This window comes from Topomyia yanbarensis, chromosome 2 (assembly GCF_030247195.1).
Source record: "Topomyia yanbarensis strain Yona2022 chromosome 2, ASM3024719v1, whole genome shotgun sequence".
Lineage (NCBI taxonomy): Eukaryota > Metazoa > Arthropoda > Insecta > Diptera > Culicidae > Topomyia > Topomyia yanbarensis.
The window spans coordinates 273,789,706-273,813,996 of NC_080671.1; the positions used below are offsets into that span (position 1 = coordinate 273,789,706).

A 24,291-nucleotide genomic window follows, 5' to 3' on the forward strand; every position below is an offset into this window, starting at 1 on the left:
GATTGATTTGATTGATTTGATTGATTTGATTGATTTGATTGATTTGATTGATTGATTGATTTGATTGATTTGATTGATTTGATTGATTTGATTGATTTGATTGATTTGATTGATTTGATTGATTTGATTGATTTGATTGATTTGATTGATTTGATTGATTTGATTGATTTGATTGATTTGATTGATTTGATTGATTTGATTGATTTGATTGATTTGATTGATTTGATTGATTTGATTGATTTTGATTGATTGATTGATTTGATTGATTTGATTGATTTGATTGATTTGATTGATTTGATTGATTTGATTGATTTGATTGATTTGATTGATTTGATTGATTTGATTGATTTGATTGATTTGATTGATTTGATTGATTTGATTGATTTGATTGATTTGATTGATTTGATTGATTTGATTGATTTGATTGATTTGATTGATTGATTGATTTGATTGATTTGATTGATTTGATTGATTTGATTGATTTGATTGATTTGATTGATTTGATTGATTTGATTGATTTGATTGATTTGATTGATTTGATTGATTGATTGATTGATTTGATTGATTTGATTGATTTGATTGATTTGATTGATTTGATTGATTTGATTGATTTGATTGATTTGATTGATTTGATTGATTTGATTGATTTGATTGATTTGATTGATTTGATTGATTTGATTGATTTGATTGATTTGATTGATTGATTGATTTGATTGATTTGATTGATTTGATTGATTTGATTGATTTGATTGATTTGATTGATTTGATTGATTTGATTGATTTGATTGATTTGATTGATTTGATTGATTTGATTGATTTGATTGATTTGATTGATTTGATTGATTTGATTGATTTGATTGATTTGATTGATTTGATTGATTTGATTGATTTGATTGATTGATTTGATTGATTGATTGATTTGATTGATTTGATTGATTGATTGATTGATTTGATTGATTTGATTGATTTGATTGATTTGATTGATTTGATTGATTTGATTGATTTGATTGATTTGATTGATTTGATTGATTTGATTGATTTGATTGATTTGATTGATTTGATTGATTTGATTGATTTGATTGATTTGATTGATTTGATTGATTTGATTGATTTGATTGATTTGATTGATTTGATTGATTTGATTGATTTGATTGATTGATTGATTTGATTGATTTGATTGATTTGATTGATTTGATTGATTTGATTGATTGATTGATTTGATTGATTTGATTGATTTGATTGATTTGATTGATTTGATTGATTTGATTGATTTGATTGATTTGATTGATTTGATTGATTTGATTGATTTGATTGATTTGATTGATTTGATTGATTTGATTGATTTGATTGATTTGATTGATTTGATTGATTGATTGATTTGATTTGATTGATTGATTGATTGATTGATTTGATTGATTTGATTGATTTGATTGATTTGATTGATTTGATTGATTTGATTGATTTGATTGATTTGATTGATTTGATTGATTGATTTGATTGATTTGATTGATTTGATTGATTTGATTGATTTGATTGATTTGATTGATTTGATTGATTTGATTGATTTGATTGATTTGATTGATTTGATTGATTTGATTGATTTGATTGATTTGATTGATTTGATTGATTTGATTGATTTGATTGATTTGATTGATTTGATTGATTTGATTGATTTGATTGATTGATTGATTTGATTGATTTGATTGATTTGATTGATTGATTGATTTGATTGATTTGATTGATTTGATTGATTTGATTGATTTGATTGATTTGATTGATTTGATTGATTTGATTGATTTGATTGATTTGATTGATTTGATTGATTTGATTGATTTGATTGATTTGATTGATTTGATTGATTTGATTGATTTGATTGATTTGATTGATTTGATTGATTTGATTGATTTGATTGATTTGAATAATTTGATTGATTTGATTGATTTGATTGATTTGATTGATTTGATTGATTTGATTGATTTGATTGATTTGATTGATTTGATGATTTGATTGATTTGATTGATTTGATTGATTTGATTGATTTGATTGATTTGATTGATTTGATTGGTTTGATTGATTTGATTGATTTGATTGATTTGATTTGATTGATTTGATTGATTTGATTGATTTGATTGATTTGATTCATTTGATTCATTAGATTGATTTGATTGATTTGATTGATTTGATTGATTTGATTGATTTGATTGATTTGATTGATTTGATTGATTTGATTGATTTGATTGATTTGATTGATTTGATTGATTTGATTGATTTGATTGATTTGATTGATTTGATTGATTTGATTGATTTGATTGATTTGATTGATTTGATTGATTTGATTGATTTGATTGATTTGATTGATTTGATTGATTTGATTGATTTGATTCATCTGATTCATCTGATTCATTTGATTCATTTGATTCATTTGATTCATTTGATTCATTTGATTCATTTGATTCATTTGATTCATTTGATTCATTTGATTCATTTGATTCATTTGATTCATTTGATTCATTTGATTCATTTGATTCATTTGATTCATTTGATTCATTTGATTCATTTGATTCATTTGATTCATTTGATTCATTTGATTCATTTGATTCATTTGATTCATTTGATTCATTTGATTCATTTGATTCATTTGATTCATTTGATTCATTTGATTCATTTGATTCATTTGGTTCATTTGGTTCATTTGATTCGTTTGATTCGTTTGATTGATTTGATTGATTTGATTGATTTGATTGATTTGATTGATTTGATTGATTTGATTGATATGATTCATTTGATTGATTTGATTGATTTGATTGATTTGATTGATTTGATTGATTTGATTGATTTGATTGATTTGATTGATTTGATTGATTTGATTGATTTGATTGATTTGATTGATTTGATTGATTTGATTGATTTGATTGATTTGATTGATTTGATTGATTTGATTGATTTGATTGATTTGATTGATTTGATTGATTTGATTGATTTGATTGATTTGATTGATTTGATTGATTTGATTGATTTGATTGATTTGATTGATTTGATTGATTTGATTGATTTGATTGATTTGATTGATTTGATTGATTTGATTGATTTGATTGATTTGATTGATTTGATTGATTTGATTGATTTGATTGATTTGATTGATTTGATTGATTTGATTGATTTGATTGATTTGATTGATTTGATTGATTTGATTGATTTGATTGATTTGATTGATTTGATTGATTTGATTGATTTGATTGATTTGATTGATTTGATTGATTTGATTGATTTGATTGATTTGATTGATTTGATTGATTTGATTGATTTGATTGATTTGATTGATTGATTGATTTGATTGATTTGATTGATTTGATTGATTTGATTGATTTGATTGATTTGATTGATTTGATTGATTTGATTGATTTGATTGATTTGATTGATTTGATTGATTTGATTGATTTGATTGATTTGATTGATTTGATTGATTGATTGATTTGATTGATTTGATTGATTTGATTGATTTGATTGATTTGATTGATTTGATTGATTTGATTGATTTGATTGATTTGATTGATTTGATTGATTTGATTGATTTGATTGATTTGATTGATTTGATTGATTTGATTGATTTGATTGATTTGATTGATTTGATTGATTTGATTGATTTGATTGATTTGATTGATTTGATTGATTTGATTGATTTGATTGATTTGATTGATTTGATTGATTTGATTGATTTGATTGATTTGATTGATTGATTTGATTGATTTGATTGATTTGATTGATTTGATTGATTTGATTGATTTGATTGATTTGATTGATTTGATTGATTTGATTGATTTGATTGATTTGATTGATTTGATTGATTTGATTGATTTGATTGATTTGATTGATTGATTGATTGATTTGATTGATTTGATTGATTTGATTGATTTGATTGATTTGATTGATTTGATTGATTTGATTGATTTGATTGATTTGATTGATTTGATTGATTTGATTGATTTGATTGATTTGATTGATTTGATTGATTTGATTGATTTGATTGATTTGATTGATTTGATTGATTTGATTGATTTGATTGATTTGATTGATTTGATTGATTTGATTGATTTGATTGATTTGATTGATTTGATTGATTTGATTGATTTGATTGATTTGATTGATTTGATTGATTTGATTGATTTGATTGATTTGATTGATTTGATTGATTTGATTGATTTGATTGATTTGATTGATTTGATTGATTTGATTGATTTGATTGATTTGATTGATTTGATTGATTTGATTGATTTGATTGATTTGATTGATTTGATTGATTTGATTGATTTGATTGATTTGATTGATTTGATTGATTTGATTGATTTGATTGATTTGATTGATTTGATTGATTTGATTGATTTGATTGATTTGATTGATTTGATTGATTTGATTGATTTGATTGATTTGATTGATTTGATTGATTTGATTGATTTGATTGATTTGATTGATTTGATTGATTTGATTGATTTGATTGATTTGATTGATTTGATTGATTTGATTGATTTGATTGATTTGATTGATTTGATTGATTTGATTGATTTGATTGATTTGATTGATTTGATTGATTTGATTGATTTGATTGATTTGATTGATTTGATTGATTTGATTGATTTGATTGATTTGATTGATTTGATTGATTTGATTGATTTGATTGATTTGATTGATTTGATTGATTTGATTGATTTGAGTTATTTACTTCATTTGATTCATGTGACTCATTTGATTCATTTTATTAATTTAATTTAGTTGATTCATTTGACTCATTTGATTCATTTGATTCGTTTGATTCGTTTGATTCGTTTGATTCATTTGATTCATTTGATTCATTTGAATCATTTGAATCATATGATTCATTTGATTCATTTGATTCATTTGATTCATTTGATTCATTTGATTCATTTGATTCATTTGATTAATTTGATTCTTTTGATTAATTTGATTAATTTGATTAATTTGATTCATTTGATTCATTTGATTCATTTGATTCATTTGATTCATTTGATTTATTTGATTCATTTGATTCATTTGATTCATTAGATTCATTTGATTCATTTGATTCATTTGATTCATTTGACTCATTTGATTCATTTGATTCATTTGATTCATTTGATTCATTTGATTCATTTGATTCATTTGATTCATTTGATTCATTTGATTCATTTGATTCATTTGATTCATTTGATTCATTTGATTCATTTGATTCATTTGATTCATTTGATTCATTTGATTTATTTGATTCATTTGATTCATTAGATTCATTTGATTCATTTGATTCATTTGACTCATTTGATTCATTTGACTAATTTGATTCATTTGATTCATTTGATTCATTTGATTCATTTGATTCATTTGATTCATCTGATTCATTTGATTCATTTGATTCATTTGATTGATTTGATTGATTTGATTGATTTGATTGATTTGATTGATTTGATTGATTTGATTGATTTGATTGATTTGATTGATTTGATTGATTTGATTGATTTGATTGATTTGATTGATTTGATTGATTTGATTGATTTGATTGATTTGATTGATTTGATTGATTTGATTGATTTGATTGATTTGATTGATTTGATTGATTTGATTGATTTGATTGATTTGATTGATTTGATTGATTCGATTGATTTGATTGATTTGATTGATTTGATTGATTTGATTGATTTGATTGATTTGATTGATTTGATTGATTTGATTGATTTGATTGATTTGATTGATTTGATTGATTTGATTGATTTGATTGATTTGATTGATTTGATTGATTTGATTGATTTGATTGATTTGATTGATTTGATTGATTTGATTGATTTGATTGGTTTGATTGATTTGGTTGATTCGATTGATTTGATTGATTTGATTGATTTGATTGATTTGATTGATTTGATTGATTTGATTGATTTGATTGATTTGATTGATTTGATTGATTTGATTGATTTGATTGATTTGATTGATTTGATTGATTTGATTGATTTGATTGATTTGATTGATTTGATTGATTTGATTGATTTGATTGATTTGATTGATTTGATTGATTTGATTGATTTGATTGATTTGATTGATTTGATTGATTTGATTGATTTGATTGATTTGATTGATTTGATTGATTTGATTGATTTGATTGATTTGATTGATTTGATTGATTTGATTGATTTGATTGATTTGATTGATTTGATTGATTTGATTGATTTGATTGATTTGATTGATTTGATTGATTTGATTGATTTGATTGATTTGATTGATTTGATTGATTTGATTGATTTGATTGATTTGATTGATTTGATTGATTTGATTGATTTGATTGATTTGATTGATTTGATTGATTTGATTGATTTGATTGATTTGATTGATTTGATTGATTTGATTGATTTGATTGATTTGATTGATTTGATTGATTTGATTGATTTGATTGATTTGATTGATTTGATTGATTTGATTGATTTGATTGATTTGATTGATTTGATTGATTTGATTGATTTGATTGATTTGATTGATTTGATTGATTTGATTGATTTGATTGATTTGATTGATTTGATTGATTTGATTGATTTGATTGATTTGATTGATTTGATTGATTTGATTGATTTGATTGATTTGATTGATTTGATTGATTTGATTGATTTGATTGATTTGATTGATTTGATTGATTTGATTGATTTGATTGATTTGATTGATTTGATTGATTTGATTGATTTGATTGATTTGATTGATTTGATTGATTTGATTGATTTGATTGATTTGATTGATTTGATTGATTTGATTGATTTGATTGATTTGATTGATTTGATTGATTTGATTGATTTGATTGATTTGATTGATTTGATTGATTTGATTGATTTGATTGATTTGATTGATTTGATTGATTTGATTGATTTGATTGATTTGATTGATTTGATTGATTTGATTGATTTGATTGATTTGATTGATTTGATTGATTTGATTGATTTGATTGATTTGATTGATTTGATTGATTTGATTGACTTGATTGATTTGATTGATTTGATTGATTTGATTGATTTGATTGATTTGATTGATTTGATTGATTTGATTGATTTGATTGATTTGATTGATTTGATTGATTTGATTGATTTGAGTTATTTACTTCATTTGATTCATTTGATTCATGTGACTCATTTGATTCATTTTATTAATTTAATTTAGTTGATTCATTTGATTCATTCGATTCATTTGATTCATTTGATTCATTTGATTCATTTGATTCATTTGATTCATTTGATTCATGTGATTCATTTGATTCATTTGATTCATTTGATTCATTTGATTCATTTGATTGATTTGATTGATTTGATTCAGTTGATTCATTTGATTCATTTGATTCATTTGATTCATTTGATTCATTTGATTCATTTGATTCCTTTGATTCCTTTGATTCCTTTGATTCCTTTGATTCCTTTGATTCCTTTGATTCCTTTGATTCCTTTGATTCCTTTGATTCCTTTGATTCCTTTGATTCCTTTGATTCCTTTGATTCCTTTGATTCCTTTGATTCCTTTGATTCCTTTGATTCCTTTGATTCCTTTGATTCCTTTGATTCCTTTGATTCCTTTGATTCCTTTGATTCCTTTGATTCCTTTGATTCCTTTGATTCCTTTGATTCCTTTGATTCCTTTGATTCCTTTGATTCCTTTGATTCCTTTGATTCCTTTGATTCCTTTGATTCCTTTGATTCCTTTGATTCCTTTGATTCCTTTGATTCCTTTGATTCCTTTGATTCCTTTGATTCCTTTGATTCCTTTGATTCCTTTGATTCCTTTGATTCCTTTGATTCCTTTGATTCCTTTGATTCCTTTGATTCCTTTGATTCCTTTGATTCCTTTGATTCCTTTGATTCCTTTGATTCCTTTGATTCCTTTGATTCCTTTGATTCCTTTGATTCATTTGATTCATTTGATTCATTTGATTCATTTGATTCATTTGATTCATTTGATTCATTTGATTCATTTGATTCATTTGATTCATTTGATTCATTTGATTCATTTGATTCATTTGATTCATTTGATTCATTTGATTCATTTGAATCATTTGATTCATTTGATTCATTTGATTCATTTGATCCATTTGATTCATTTGATTCATTTGATTCATTTGATTCATTTGATTCATTTGATTCATTTGATTCATTTGATTCATTTGATTCATTTGATTCATTTGATTCGTTTGATTGATTTGATTCATTTGATTCATTTGATTCATTTGATTCATTTGATTCATTTGATTCATTTGATTCATTTGATTCATTTGATTCATTTGATTCATGTGATTCATTTGATTCATTCGATTCATTTGATTCATTTGATTCATTTGATTCCTTTTATTCATATCTTTAATTTTATGCATTTCATGTTCAGTCATTCGTTTTATTTCATTCAATTTGTTAGTATGAGTCAATTTATTCTATAACTATTTCTAAATATAATCTTAATTTTTATTTAATAACCTAATCTAATTTGATTCGTGTATATTATAATTTTGATTTACATTAATTTTTCTACTCATTTTATGAATTTAAATCTATAATTTATTCAGTTTATTCGAGATTTTATTCGTGCAAGACTGGAAACTGTTTTCATCTCACCTCTAGTTGGGTGCCTACTTCTCGAGGGTTCTGCAATAGTGAAATGTGTAAGAAATGTCTCATCTCACTGCTAGGTGGATTAAATCGGTTTTTCTTTCTAATAATTCAACTGTACAGTCCTATCTAAGTTTTATATTCGAGCCTGTTTCACCCAGTCAACTTTCCTAAAGATTATAACATGCAGCCCTTGAAGGAACATCCAGCCGGTAGCAGTTGCCAGGTTTGGTCTTCACTGAAACCAGCCAGTTCAAGCATTATTTAGTGGCGGTCAAATCGAAGTGGTGATGGATCAGCTCACAAAGGTTTATGACGATGAAGCAGCTGTAAAAAAACGATATATTAGTAATATGCTACGGAACGGATGATGAAATAATCTGGCTGAGTTTTTCATTTTGAGTCGTTACATTTGTTTAGTGCCACTACGGGCGAATTATTTAGTTATAAAAACGCCACGCGATTCCGCTGGATATTGGCGAGAACATGATGTGCTTCAGGAAATGTTCGAGTTTGGGTGTCTCACGCTTGGAGCACATCAGTGGCGGCGCTAAGCTTTTTGTCGCTCGGGGCTAAAAGTTGAATTTGCCGCGCCCTTACACATTTCTGACTAACCAAACCATCTCATCAACAGAGTTTTCCGCGGTGGTGCATATATTGCACCTATAAATGATTTTTTTTATTAAACTTTATTAAACTTTCAATAATGAAATGAATACACCTTTTTATCCATTTGGAATCAACAGAATAAAACGTTTTCAAACTTGACCAAGTAGCGTTGCGGCAGCATTGCGTATTAATCAAAATGAGGTCACAACTCTGTTCACAAGGTCGCACTTAACCGTTATGTGTCCGACAGCGAACTCCTCTGAAGATTTTAATTCATGAAATTTCAGTACTCTTTCCCAAACTGGAAATTACAACTTAGTGACATCTTAGAATAATACCAAGCTTTTGTGGGAAAAAACTAATGATACAGTGATCGGGAGTTTGAGGAAGGGCTTTTGGATTTATTTAACCCGTAACAGTCCGACAGGGTACTCGAGTACCCACAAAACCGAAATACTCGTAGCTATAGCATTTTTCTCCAATATAGACACATTTGGATGTTTTGAATTCCAGAATTCAACCATTTAGGTAATAGGCACAATAGGCACAATAGGCACAAATCTCCGACTACATACGGGGAACGTGTCATTTAAGCCAATATATTCTGATATATTATTGATATATTATTATTGGCCCCTCAACGTTCTTTCCGGAGCAGATACCCGCAAAGCCGTGAGTGTCCGTTCCGAGGTCAAATCGTCATATGATCGATATGACAACGATAGGAACCCTCCGAAATAATTCCAAGGTTACAAATTGTTTCTCAGTACTGGAATATCCTTCCAGAAATCCAGATTAGCGGAATTAACCATATATTCGTCGTGTTCAATTTTACAGATTCTAAAAGTGGATGATTTCCTGACTTCAAAACATCCAAAAGTGTCGTAAATCGATTAAAAATTGACATAGCTACAAACTTTTGAATTTGCGGGTACCCGGGTCGGCCTGTTTTCTTTTTGTTGGACACACAACGGATAATCTGTGGGCTATCGTCACCTTCAGTAGCGAAATGAGAAGCCTCCGACCATATAGGAGTTTTGAGCAGGTGTAACAAGCCCTCCGGAAACATAGCTTTGCGTACGGATCGGATCAATTAAGTCATGTAACGAAAAAAGTGCTATTGGAAATTTGGAACTGTAAGTCACTTGGCTTCCAGGGGATAGATTGAATTTTGCACGACGGGCTGTAAACCCGTAACTTCGGGGTCGTAGCATTGCAGAAAGTTTGCTCGGCAGGACAGAAGGTGTGAAAAAGCTAGCATCGAGCAGTCACATTCTATCAGAGCGGCGGTACAACAAACAAGCTGGGTTTTTTATAGTGCTAGACAAGATTCGCCCACGCTTGCTCAAGTAACAGCAAGAGAGTATGTGTAGTGACAAGCAAAAGTCCGTTTCTCCAACTACCGTATCTTCAACGTTCACTGCCCACACAAAGCGAGACCAGCGAACGACAAAGATGCATTTTAGGGGGATCTGGAGCGTTTCTATGGCGACATAAACGTCCAGATAGGTCAGCAGGTACAAACCGGTGAACGAACCGGACAGTCTGCACTCCATTACGAAAGCAACGGCCACCGCACAGTGGGACCAATCCAAAAAATTGATGCCTTAGATGTCATTTTAGAGCTAGCATTTCTTCGTAGGATTTGTTCACAATATTATTCTGCAACTTTTTAAATAGAATATTTTGTTGTTGGACTAAGGTAGAGTACCCGAGCAAAAAAAATTTTTTCACAAAATTATCTTAGAGGGTCGATGTCTTCAACAAAGTTGTAGAATATTATGTTTTGAACAACTTCTTCTAAGATACCACAGACATCAGACCTCATATTTGAGGCAAAATTGTTGTTTTTTGGAAATATGACCAAAAAATCAGTTTTTCGACTTTTCCATGCTATAAACCTTAATTGATTAATTTAATATGTTCTACAAACTTGCAGGTAAAATTAAAATACATTTTTTTGTTGATGGAACTAATAACCTGAAATCAATATTTTGGCTTCTAAAACTATTTTTCATATAAATTTACTCCATTTTCATCAAAGATTTCTGTTTTTAGGTGCAATTTTGTGCAACCAAACTTTGGCTATTCCGATACTCTATTATTCGTAGAATGGAATTAATACTACATAGAAACAGGATATAGTTGGACGCATTGTTTGGGTGACCATTCATGTACGACGGTTTATAACATAAAATGTGCCTATATTATTTTTAATTTATATACATTATTAGCTATTAACAAAATCTTATATTTTGTACGCGTTTACAAGCATATAGAACATATTGAGTTGATCAATTACGGTTACAATATGAAAAAGTGAAAAAATAATATAAATTTTGAATTTAAACTGCCAAAGAACAACGATTTCGGCTCAAAAAAGTAAATAAATGGTCTTTTCAACAAAATTGTTCCAAATACAATATTTGACAACTTTGCTGAAGACCTCAACCATTTCAAAAAAATTTGATTTTTTTAGTTCGGGATTTCTACTTTAGTTTAACCAATAAGATTAGTTCTACAAATTCATAAAAGTAGAACAATACCTATTTGAGGCCTTAGATAATCTAGAACTTAAGTGTGTGGAAAAATATTCACAATACAATTAAATCATTTGCATTTTTTAGATGGTTGAGGACTTCAGCAAAGTTGTATAATATATAATTTCGAACATTTTTGTTAAAAATACCTTATACATACAGTAGATTTATTTTTTAATCCGAAATCGTTGTTCTTTGTCAGTTTAAATTCAAAATTTATATTATTTTCTCACTTTTCCATATTGTAATCGTAATTTATCAACTCAATATGTTTTACATGCTTGTAAGTGCATGCAAAATACAAGATTTTGTTAATAGCTAATAATGTATATAAATTAAAAATAATATAAACACATTTTATGTTATAAACCGTCGTACACGAATGGTCACCCAAACAACGCGTCCAACTATATCCTGTTTCTATGTAGTATTAATTTTATTCTACGAATAATAGAGTATCGGAATAGCCAAAGTTTGGCTGCACAAAAGTGCACCTAAAAACAGAAATCTTTGATGAAAATAGAGTAAATTTATATGAAAAATAGTTTTAGAAGCCAAAATATTGATTTTAGGTTATTAGTTCCTTCAACAAAAAGTTGTATTTTAATGTTACCTGCAAGTTTGTAGAACATATTGATTTAATCAATTAAGGTTTTTATCATAGAAATATCGAAAAACTGATTTTTTGATCATATTTTCAAAAAACAACAATTTTGTCTCAAATTTGAGGTCTGATGTCTGTGGTATCCTAGGAGAAGTTAATCAAAACATAATATTCTACAACTTTGTCGAAGACATCGACCCTCTAAAACAATTTTTTGAAAAAAAAAATTTTGCTCGGGTACTCTACTTTAGTCCAACAACAAAATATTCTATTTAAAAAGTTGCAGATAAATATTGTGAACATATCCTACGAAGATTTTTTAGATTGGTCCCACTGTGCACCGATGCGTGATCTTCACAACCACAGAAATATTAGTACAACACTCGTGAGCATGGACGCCGAGGCTCAACATCTGGCAACTACGATGGTGCTGCGGAAATACGTGCAGAAGCTGGAGACAGCACTACTGACGAAAGTATAGGTCGGTGTGACTACTCTTGATGGCTGGAGCAACTTATGAAGCACCACAGGTAGCACTACTGAGATAAAGAGAAGAATACGGCAAAAGCGAGAATGATGCAGCACCATACGAGGGTGAACGAGAAACGATACAAACAAGCACGGATCAGAAAAAACGGTATTCGGACAAAAAACGGCAGATCCAGATAATGGGGCGATAGAGCTATAAGACCATAATAGGACAAAGAAGTTTTACGAGATGGCGAATCATTCTCGCGAAGGCTATGTGTCACGGGAGATATGTGTGAAAGTGTTATGGCAAACATGTAAATTGCGAATCCGTAGACGCTGATAGTAGTGCGTTAATCAGCCCGTGGCGCGCGCAGCTTACGACAGATTCCCAACACCGAATCTAATTGTGTATCTGAAGGAAATCATATGGTTGAAGGATAATAAAGATTAACTGCCCTGTGACAGAGGAGGAAATTGGGTAGAGTACTCCACTGGGTGATTTAGAAGACTTAAGTGGAAGAGATTTTACCGGAGGATTGTATCGGATACGGTACGAAGCAAACCAGCTACAAAATGTTCATTGAGCTGGTTGGCCAATGGGCTATGCAGACCTGTAGTGCTTGTTTGGTCAGGTTGACCCCCGCCAAGAGCGCCAAGCTTAGAGGCACGCTGAAATCTGAAGTAGAAAATAAGTAAGGATAAATATTAAAATAAGTAGGATAAATGCGCTATGCACGCTAAATTACTGTTCGTGAGTCGAATTGAAAATGGGGCACTAAACTGAAATTCCACCAACAGTGTCAAAAGATTAGCAACGGCCCTATCTGAATCTGAGTCTAGTCCCAGACTAACAATAAATAGCATTGAAATCAAATCTAAAGTTGATAGAAGATTAAATAACGAACTGCAATGACTTAAATTGAAAATAGCGAAAATTGTTGCAAACTTAACGCTCGTTTTCATAGTAGCAACAAAAAAGGGACAAATATTTGATCATGGGCAGTAAAGCAGGCCACGTCTTTAAAATTGTAGCAAAGACCATCAAGAAAGTTAGATCGTTTATCAGCGAGAAGATAACCCCCTTTTTGGTGTTTCTTGAAACACTGGAAGCTCTCAAATTTCCAAGACCTGGAGCTGTTTGCTTCGGCTTTGTGTCATCGCTTCCTGTAGTTGTTGTATTCTGTCGTTCCTAACAAATGTTTTTACCTTAACAAATAAATCTCGTTCGACTACAGTTTTAGGAACAGTAACATATATCTCACGATGGGGATCGTTAGAGTCATACTATTCCCGAGCCAAGAGAGCATAACGATTTGTCGTGGTGAGACGTGGCTTTCTTTAGTATTTCTGTAAAAAAGTGCTTAGAACGGCTTTGATTGGATTTTGATTCTCTGCGTACTTGCCACTCGCATTTTTTTTTACTACAATGGCTTATTTGCCTTTATTTAGTGCAAAACATGACGCGCGGTATGAACCTTGTGAAGAACAAATCGAACACAGCAATACTGCTAAAGGATACGAGTTTGAAGGGACATATAATTTTGTCCCGTCCTGTGCGATAGCCATTCAAAATCTTCAGTTTTCGTACTTTTTTTAATAAAAGTTCATATTTCGATATCTTGATTTAGTTTATAAACTAAGTGCAGATAAGTCATAAAGTAAGTCACGATAAGTGTGCGATTTTCAATTACTCACTCAATTATTGTTCGAAAGTCGAACAAAAAAGGAAAGTCGAAGTGGTGTTCAGGGCACAAAATTGAGACTCCGCCAAGGGCATCAGAAGATCACGTTGTGGCTCTGAGACTATACTATCCATCGTTCACACAGTAAAATATACGAGGCTGTGGTGAGTTGGGCACGTCGTTAAAGTCGCGGACGACAACCCGGTAAAAATTGTTTCCGAAACTAATTCGACTAGCGCAAGTAGCCACAACGAGCAAGGTAGGTCGACCACGATGGAGGGAACCTGAGGAATCCTCGTGCTCTGCGAAGCTGGGGACAAACGGCAATTAACGAAGTGAGCTAGAGACGACATATTGGTACAGCAAAGGGTATTAGACTTATTGGTACTGTAGATCCCAAAATCGATTTTTTAGCGGAAGAACGCCCGCCAGCACTTCGAGACTCATCGTATGGGTCGAGTGCATGCAACCCAAGGCAATGCGCAAGCAACGATACTGGATTCTCTCCAGTTTGATGAAGTGTATGTTCGCAGTGGAGCGGAAACAGAAACACCCGTACTCCATCACCGACAATATCGTTGTTTGGTACAGCCTGATTAGGTATCCTGGGTGGGCACCCCACCATGTTCCAGTTATGTCCGTAGAAAATTGATCCTTTGTTGGCATTTCTGTTTCAGATACCTAATGTGACATCCCCAGGTACCTTTAGAGTCGAACCAGACCCCGAGATATTTAAATGTGAAGACCTGATTGATCGTTTCACCCATTAATAGAAGCTGGAGTTGCGCCGGCTCACGCTTCCTAGAAAAAACAACCAACTCAGTTTTCTCCGTGGAGAACTCGATACCCAGTTGAAGAGCCCAAGCAGACAAATTGTCCAAGGTATCTTGTAATGGTCCTTGCAAGTCGGCAGCTTTGGGCCCTGTAACAGAGACCACCCCGTCGTCTGCAAGTTGCCTTAGCGTGCATGAATTGGCAAGACAATCGTCAATGTCATTCACGTAAAAATTGTAGAGTAGGGGACTTAGACATGAGCTCTGGGGAAGACACATGTAGCTAAATCGCAATGTTGTTAAATAGCCATGCGAAAAGTGCATGTGCTTTTCAGACAACAGGTTTAGCAAAAAGTTATTTAAAATTGGTGAAAAACCATGCTGGTGCAGCTTCTCTGACAGAATATTGATAGAAACTGAATCAAAAGCCCCCTTAATATCCAAGAAGACTGATGCCATCTGCTCTTTGTTAGCATAGGCCATTTGGATTTCTGTAGAAAGTAACGCAAGGTAATCGTTCGTCCCTTTGCCTTTGCGAAAGCCAAATTGTGTATCTGACAGTAAGCCATTTGCTTCAACCCAATTGTCGAGGCGAAACAAGATCATTTTCTCGAACAACTTCCTAATACAGGACAGCATTGCAATCGGTCGATACGAGTTGTGGTCGGAGGCTAGTTTTCCTGGTTTTTGAATGGCGATGACCTTCACTTGCCTCCAGTCATGAGGGACAATGAAACTTGTTAAATAAGTTCAGCAAGCGCCTTTTTGCAGTGTCAGGCAGATTCTTCAGCAAGTTGAATTTGATTCTGTCTAGCCCTGGGGCGTTATTGTTGCATGATAAGAGAGCAAGTGAGAACTCCACCATCGAAAACGGTGTTTCGTTGGCGGTATCGTGAGGAGATGCGGCACGGTACGTTTTCTGTACCGGGACAGAGTCCGGACAGATCTTCTTGGCGAAAGCGAATATCCAACGGTTTGAATATTCCACGTTCTCGTTGGTACTGTTTCGGTTACGCATACGTCGAGCCGTACCCCAAAGAGTGCTCAACGCTGTTTCTCTCGTTAACCCGCCGACGAACCGGCGCCAATAACTGCGTTTTTTGGCTTTCATTAAACTCTTCATTCGCTTTTCTAGCGACTCGTACTGCTGATAGCTAGCGGGTAACCCGTTTTCCCGGAAGGCCTTATATGCAGTGGACTTCTCCGCGAACAGCTCTGAGCACTCTTTATCCTACCACAGGGTGGGAGATCGTCCATGGGTATTCGCGCTGGGTACTGGTTTAGTCTGAGCTTGATTCGCACTGTCGAAAATCAAGCCAGCCAAAAACCTGTACTCTTCCTCCGGAGAAAGCTCTTGGGTGGATTCGATTTTAACAGATATCGCGGTCGCGTAACTCTTCCAATCAATGTTCCGTGTGAGGTCATACGAGACATTGATTGTTTCCGATGGTCTTGAACCGTTAGCAATTGAAATTACGATAAGCAAATGATCGCTACCGCGGGGATCAGGGATGACCTTCCACATGCAATCTAACTGTAGCGATGTCGAGCATAGTGATAAATCCAACGCGCTCGCGCGTGCTGGTGGTGTAGGAATCCGCGTCATTTCTCCCGTGTTTAAGATGGTCATATTGAAATTGTCGCAAAGATCTTGGATTAATGTTGATCTATTATCATCGTGAAGACAACTCCATACCGTACCGTGCGAGTTAAAGTCTCCTAGAACTAGCCGCGGTGTCGGTAAAGATTCCGTGATATTACAAAGCGTTCGGTTCCCTACCGAGGCTCTAGGAGGAATGTAGATGGAAGTAATGCAAAGGGCCTTTGATTAGAACTTGACAAGCGACAATTTCAATACCTGGTGTCGAAGGGAGGTTAATTCGGTTGAAAGAATAGCACTTTTTAATCCCCAAAAGTACTCCTCCGTAAGGGTTTTCTCGATCCAGACGAATTATATTAAAGTCGTGGAAGTTGATATTTATATCGGAAGTTAACCAAGTTTCACATAATGCGAAAACATGACATTTTAAACTGTTTAGTAAAAATTTGAAGGAATCGATTTTCGGGAGGATACTTCTGCAATTCCACTGTAAGACAGTGATCGAGTCAGTGACCTCGTTCGATGACTTAGCCATCGAAGGATACGATCGCTGCAAGGAGGGGCCATTTAGCAGTCTACTGCTTCAAAAATGTTTGCACTTTAGGGAGAAAATGTATCAGAATGCTTTTAAGAGGATCAGTGACATTGAAAGTTGTGAAAATTAAGTCCACTATGTCAGAAAATTTCATTAGTCCATTACTGGATTGAGTGTCTGTTTAAAAAATAGGGACACTTGGGGTTTTTGGTGTCCCTGGAAGTGGTGGATACTCCTTGTTAGAATTAAAATTTCCAAGTCCTGGAGCAACTTGCTTCGGCTTTAGTGCATCACTTCCGTTGGATTTATTGATTGTAGTTGGCGCACTCTGAGGGGACGACACCTTGGCACCCATACGAGGCAATCTAGGGGAGGCTAGATTTCTCCTCTTCCTGGATTCCCCTGGGGTAACCAAAGATGTTCCCTCTCGTGGGTCATCAGATTCTTGCTCAACGTTAGCCAAATCAGCATAGGGATTTTCGGACAGGACAGATGGCGAAGCATTCTTTAGCATTTCTGCATAAGAACGCCACGAGCGTTCCTTGACGGAGCGCCTAATTTTATCCCCGCGCTGCTTGTACGCAGGGCATGATTTAAGAGCATGTGAAGGGCCCCCGCAGCAAATACACTTTTCAGTTTCTTTGTCGCAAGAGTCATCCTCATGCTCTCCTTCGCATTTGCGCATCGTTTCCTATTTCCACAATATGTGGCTGTGTGGCCCAACTGCTTGCAATTGCTGCAGTTCATTACCCGCGGTACAAACAGGCGAACTGGTAGGCGAACCTTGTCAAGGAAGATGTAGTTGGGAAGAGAGGACCCGGCGAATGTCACCCGAAGCGAGCCTGATAGAGAGTAGGTAGTCTTACCTCCCTCGGTGTTTGCGGTATACAATTGTTTGCATTCCAAGATCTTAATCTGTTCAAGTGAGGGGTCCTTAAAGCAGCCAACCCCGTGCTCCAACAGTTCTTCACATTTCAGGCCCGGTTCGGACACTACCCCATCGATTTCTACGGCCACACAAAGCACGTACGCTTTAAATTCCCGCGTAAAGCGCTCACAGCAAGCAATCGCGTTTGCCTGGCCGAGATCATTCACTAGAACACGTATCTTGTTTGCCCGAACACGTGTTATCTGAGTTATGGCCGGGTAATTAGCAGTCAGATCTCGAGAAAGTTTTAATATTTTAACCGGTTTCTCTCCGGTCCATATAATATAATATACACTCATAGCCCAGAGGAACCTTCTGGGTACTGCATTTTACGGGGAGCAATGCGAGTGTTAGGAGGATCAGGGACTTCCATGATTACATCAGATGGTATTTCGCCCTCGGCCATTTAAGCACGAGGGCAGAGCGTTATATAAACGGGAATGTGTCTTATTATTTGATTACAAGGTAGAGTAAAAGTAGGGAAAAGGAAAGAAAGCAAACGAGGAAAAAATTAAAGGTTTGTGTACAGGACACGACCACGGTGACATTAAAAATGTAGCTTTTTTCAAGAGCGTGCGAATGAATTTTATCTATCACACACTCACGTTCTTGCTCACTTGCCTGTTTTCATATGTTACAATTTGCTATATACCCTCCCTATTAAAACATAATTTATTGAAGGTCATTTAACGGTAATCTATTATTACAATTCATCAAGTATCTCACTATGTGATTGGCATTATTTGGCTGATCCACCTAGTAAAAAGGCTGATCTGTCCAGAAAATATATTCAAAAGAAAAGTTCCATATTGAGAACTGTGATGAGGAAGCCCACGCCCGCCAACGGAAATATACAGATTCTCCATGAAATATGAAATTTCATTTTCCATTTAAATTTTCAATACATACTAATGAACTTAAGTAAACAATCTTAAGGTGAAGTATTTCTTGATCGATTAGTGCTTGAACAAATGAAATTATTTGATAAATTACATCGTTACACAACGTTCGCACTACCAGTTAAAACGGGTTTTTATGCTATCTTGGTGACATTTTTTTTGCTAATTATTATAACGTGATATAACTCTATAGTGTAAACATTGTATTATTAAACCAATTCTGCAGCGTTTTATGTTATATAGGTGTTTTATGTGGTAATAGGACTGACATAATTATATCTTCAGTACAGCGGTTTGTTTCATAATTTAAAACAGATTTATTTTAAAATTTAAATTGGTATACCCAACCGTTCTATTTGTTGTATACTTTAAAACGCGATTAGAACTGTGTTTTGAATACATAGGGCAGGACAGATACTCTGACTGCATAAACTGGGAAAACAATTTAAAGTCCAGTAACGCTTAAGACATGGCTTGAATTTTAATCGAAAAAGAACACCCGCTTAAACTGCTGCTGGGACGGTAAGTTCTGTTTTAAAATTTTCCGTTTTGTGCAGTACGAAACAAAAGTGTTTGAAATTAGAAAACAAAAAGTTCTGCTGGGAATGTGATTGTTTCCGATGCAATTACACTCAGGTTTTTTTACGCGGGGGATACATACCACGTAAATTTAAAAAAACGCGTAAATGAAAACCGCGTAAATTTCAAAATCCGCGCAAAAAAAAACCGCGTAAAAAATCTGAGTGTACATATATAAAATATTACGCTGCTGAACAGTGCAATAACTACAGAAGCACGTTCTCAGATCCCTTACTGATAAAAAACATATAACCGAAATATGAAAGCCAATACGCTCTTCACCCTACACAGCTACAAAGCGCCTTTAACATGGATTAACAAGTTATAACGCATGCATAAAAATAAACATTTTTTTCCAACGCAGCACTCTCAAGCACACACATAAGTCGCCGTATTGAATTAAATCCAAACCACCCCGCTCCAAGCTTCTTAATGTCGTTCAACGCATTGTTTCGCAGGAAATTGAATTCTCGTTCCTCTTCGGTAGTCCAATAGAATCTATCTGAATTCGCCAACCCTCGGAGACATACTGTTTTATCAGCGCGATTTCGTATGAATTTATCTGTGAATGTTACCAGACCCAAGAAACTTTTTACTTCTGCACAGCTTGTTGGTCTTCTAAAATTCTTGATGGCATCCATTTTATCGCTTTCTACCATCCAACCGTCTGCAGTTAAGATAAACCCCACAAATTTGACTTTCTGGCTTCCATAAACGCATTTCGATTGATTGAGTTGAACATTGTGGCTTTGAAGGCGAGATAAAACTTCCGCAAGGCTAGCATCGTGTTCCTCTTTAGTCTTTCCATGTACTAAAATGTCATCTAAGTAGTTTGTTACACCCTTGCAGCCACCCAAGATATTTTTTTCCAAAATCTCCTGGAATATATCAGGAGCATTACATAAACCAAACGGAAGTCTGATGTATCGAAACACTCCAAATTCCGTGTAGAAGTTCGTTAAATGGCGAGATTCTTTATCCAACTCAATATGGTAGAACGCATTCGACAAATCTATCGTTGAAAACCATTGAGCTCCATCTAGTTCTGCGAGTATCTTATCCAGTGTGGGCATCACGAATGGGGTTGGGTAAATGTGCTGATTCGGCCCTCTAAGGTCAATTACTAGCCTGAAATCCTCATTGCCCTTTGGCACAACAAGCATGGATGAGCAAAAAGACTTATCCATTTCAGCCGATACAGGTTCGATAATTTCCGAGGCTGTCAACTGATTTAATCTTTCTTTTACCAATGATTTTATGGAAAATGGAATGTTCGTAAATATGTTCCGGCACGGAGCTGCGTCCTTGTTGTAGTTGATTCTAACTGGCGGAATGTTGAATTTTGGGAATGGTTTATTCCCATTTATGAACAAGATATTCATCGTTTGGGAACTCGAATCATTATTCACTTCACTGGTTACTGGAACCTTTAATCCGAGCATCAGTACGCTATAGCGAGTTGCTGTTGGTCTACTCAATAATGAACGTCGCTCGTCTACAACATAGAACTTTTCCATCAATATTGGTCGATCTTCTGATATGCAAAGATATGCTTCGAAAGTGGCTATAACAGAAATCTCCCCAGTTGAGGCATACGCTCTAAGCGATCTGTCTGTACGATTTTGAAGGTTATATATAGAATTGCTGTAATTAGCATTACTCATCAGCTTCCGGAACAGCTCGTTAGTGAATGTATTGACATGGGCGCCTGAATCAATCAAAAATTCACATTCAATTCCAGCTACTTTGGCTAGTATAACTCCCTCATCCTTAAGTGAAGCCTTGGATGATACAACGTTGATGTGTTTCATGATGTTGACCTGTGATGGATCAACAATCATTTAATGAAAATAAAGCAATTCCTATTTTTGAATACTGATCATGTTGATATCTATTAATTTCTATACATGTTCACTTTCATTGTATCGTATTTAAAACCCTTTAATACAACTAATTTAAAGATTATTTTTGCATATAGTTCGAATTCATTTTATTGGTCTAGAGAAAATATTTAAATTTCATATTATAAATCAAAACTTAAACGTCAACAAGCAGTCATGGAAATCAAAGATCAGATATCGCAAAATAGATTTACATTTTTTTTTTAGTTTTCTGGTTCAAAACTTACATTTACGGGTTTTGATTCCGTTTCCACCTTTTCGACCACAGCTATCTCTTTGGCACCCTGCTCAATTGGTTCTGACTTAGATGCGTTCGGTGGTATCTGTCCGGGAGAAAACCGACAAACTCTCTGGAAGTGACCGATTTTGTTGCAGTTTCTGCATGGCTTGTCAATAGCAGGGCACTCCGACGACGAGTGGTACACATTTCCACATCGCCAACATTTTTCTCCACGATTGTAGTTCATTCCACGACGATTGTAGTTCACGTCACGGTTAGTGTTACGCCATCCAGCTAGTTCGGCAAACCTCGAGTTTCTCGAAGACTGGCGCGTCGGTGTCAGTTGATATGGTTGAAAACGATTGTGAGTTGTATTATATCTACGTTGATCTGTCCTGATGGGTGCAATAACAGCCGGCTCAGATTGTATTTGTTTCTGTTTGTAGTAATCCTCATTTAGCCGAATTGTCTCGATCTCGCGCACTTTATCGACCAAGTCGGTGATTGAGCCACCTTTGTTCAGCATTCTCAAAGCAGCCGTCCGTACTTCACGGTTTCGCGCCTGTCCTGCGATGGTTCCTATGATTTCTTCGAACTCCTTTCCATTGTTGAATTCGCACAATCTAGCCGTTGCAGCCACTCGATTGACGAATTGTAAGTCGGATTCCTCTGATTTTTGCGACATCAAGGCCATCATCCTTCGCTGCAGCATGATATCTGATCCCGAACCGAAATATGTTTTCAAACGATACAATGCGTTAGAAAATGGTTTGGTCTCTATTCTTGGGGCATCTTCAGTGCTCCTTGTATTTTTAAATATACTCAGCAGACGGGGTCCAGCTTTGATTCTAAAGAGAATAAATTGAGTAGCTTCATCCTCAATCCCTGCCAACTTCATCGAATCAATTAAGAGATCCTTCCACATCTCAAACGAGTGTCTGTCTATGTCGTCGTCGTCTTCCAATGGTACGCAAGCCGGAACGTTGAGCGAAGTCACCGAAAGCTGGTTTACGGATGATACGAAACGGGATTCTTCGGCGTGTACTGCTGTTTCCATTCGATGAGTACTAGATGCACATGGTGCGACATCGAGTTCAACACTACTCTCAACAGCAACACTGTTGGATACACTCAACACGTCCGCACTTGCTTTCAAAGCCTCTTTTTCAGCGCGTTCTCGTTCCAAAGCCTCCTCTAAAGCTGCCATACGAGCCTTGGACTCTTCCAGTTCCTTGGTTAATGATTTAACTTTAATTGACCTCGACGTCTTTGCAAGTTTAACCTTCTTCGTTGGTGATGTTGGACTGTGAACGAAACAAAGTACCACCAAATGCAATTCAGTATTATCGCTTAAACAACTTTCTGCTAACTAATGACTAAATCGTTAGCAATCCATTCGATTTCTAAGACTTTCATTTCTAACCACTTATTTTCCTAATGGCACGCCCTTCCGTCGTGTTTTTTTTTTTACATACATTTATCGCCCTTCCGTCAATAAATTTTAATTTTTTTTATTTTGCCAATATTTTTTTTTCAACGCTCTGCCGTCGTGGATTTTTTTTTTAAATATACTTTCATCGTCCTTCCGTCGATGAAGTTCAATCAATTTTTTTTTTAACATTGATAATACAATTATTCACGCTCAATCCAGAATTTTCTATCGGTCTTTCTAATGCTCATTACCGTGGTAACCGTTGCATTTTTTTTTGTTTTAAAACAAATTCTTTCAATTCCTTTCTTGAAGGATTTTTCTTTTGCTTTAAATTATTTTCACACTAATTTAACTTACCTCATTGGAGCCTTCGCTGCGCCATTGTCGTGACCACCAGTCGATTTTCTGGCTCTCGTCTTGAGCTGCCGTCGTTCCATTGCGGGTTCCAATTTCCCAACTGTCTGTTGCAAGCTTTGCCAAGAGAATGAAATTTTTTTTCGACTTTCGTTGCTAAATGAAATAAACAACATATAGCAGCACACTTTGATCAATTGTGTGTTTGCTGATCTTGAATGTAATTTATTCAATTATTTAAATCGTTTTATTCAAAATTAAGTCAGTCAATGTAATTTTATTGAGAATATATTTCGAATTTGAATTTGAATGTGAAGCGATGACTGTTTTGAGTTCATACAATATTTTATTTTATTTATCCATCATATTCCCCACAACCCACTTTGCAAATCATTCTGATTGCACAGAGAATGCGTAAAGTTCGCAAACGAAAAAAGCAGTTTTTTTCCACACCGTATGTCAGATCTTCATAAAAATCAATCAGCGTATGTAGAATGTTGTTACTGTACTGCTGATTGATTTTTATGAAGATCTGACATACGATGTGGAAAAAACT

The 24,291-nt window shown here is 33.8% G+C and overlaps 1 protein-coding gene across 1 annotated transcript; it reads right to left on the bottom strand.

Annotated features, from left to right (window-relative positions):
* Window positions 1–13,182: 13,182 nt before the first annotated feature.
* On the bottom strand, window positions 13,183–23,818 carry LOC131680350 (uncharacterized). Its single transcript, XM_058961069.1, has 4 exons — window positions 23,739–23,818; window positions 21,957–23,253; window positions 21,489–21,648; window positions 13,183–13,244 (listed from the first exon to the last, which is right to left on the bottom strand). The coding sequence occupies exons 1-4, from the start codon at window positions 23,816–23,818 to the stop codon at window positions 13,183–13,185; spliced, it is 1,599 nt and encodes a 532-aa protein (XP_058817052.1).
* Window positions 23,819–24,291: the final 473 nt, after the last annotated feature.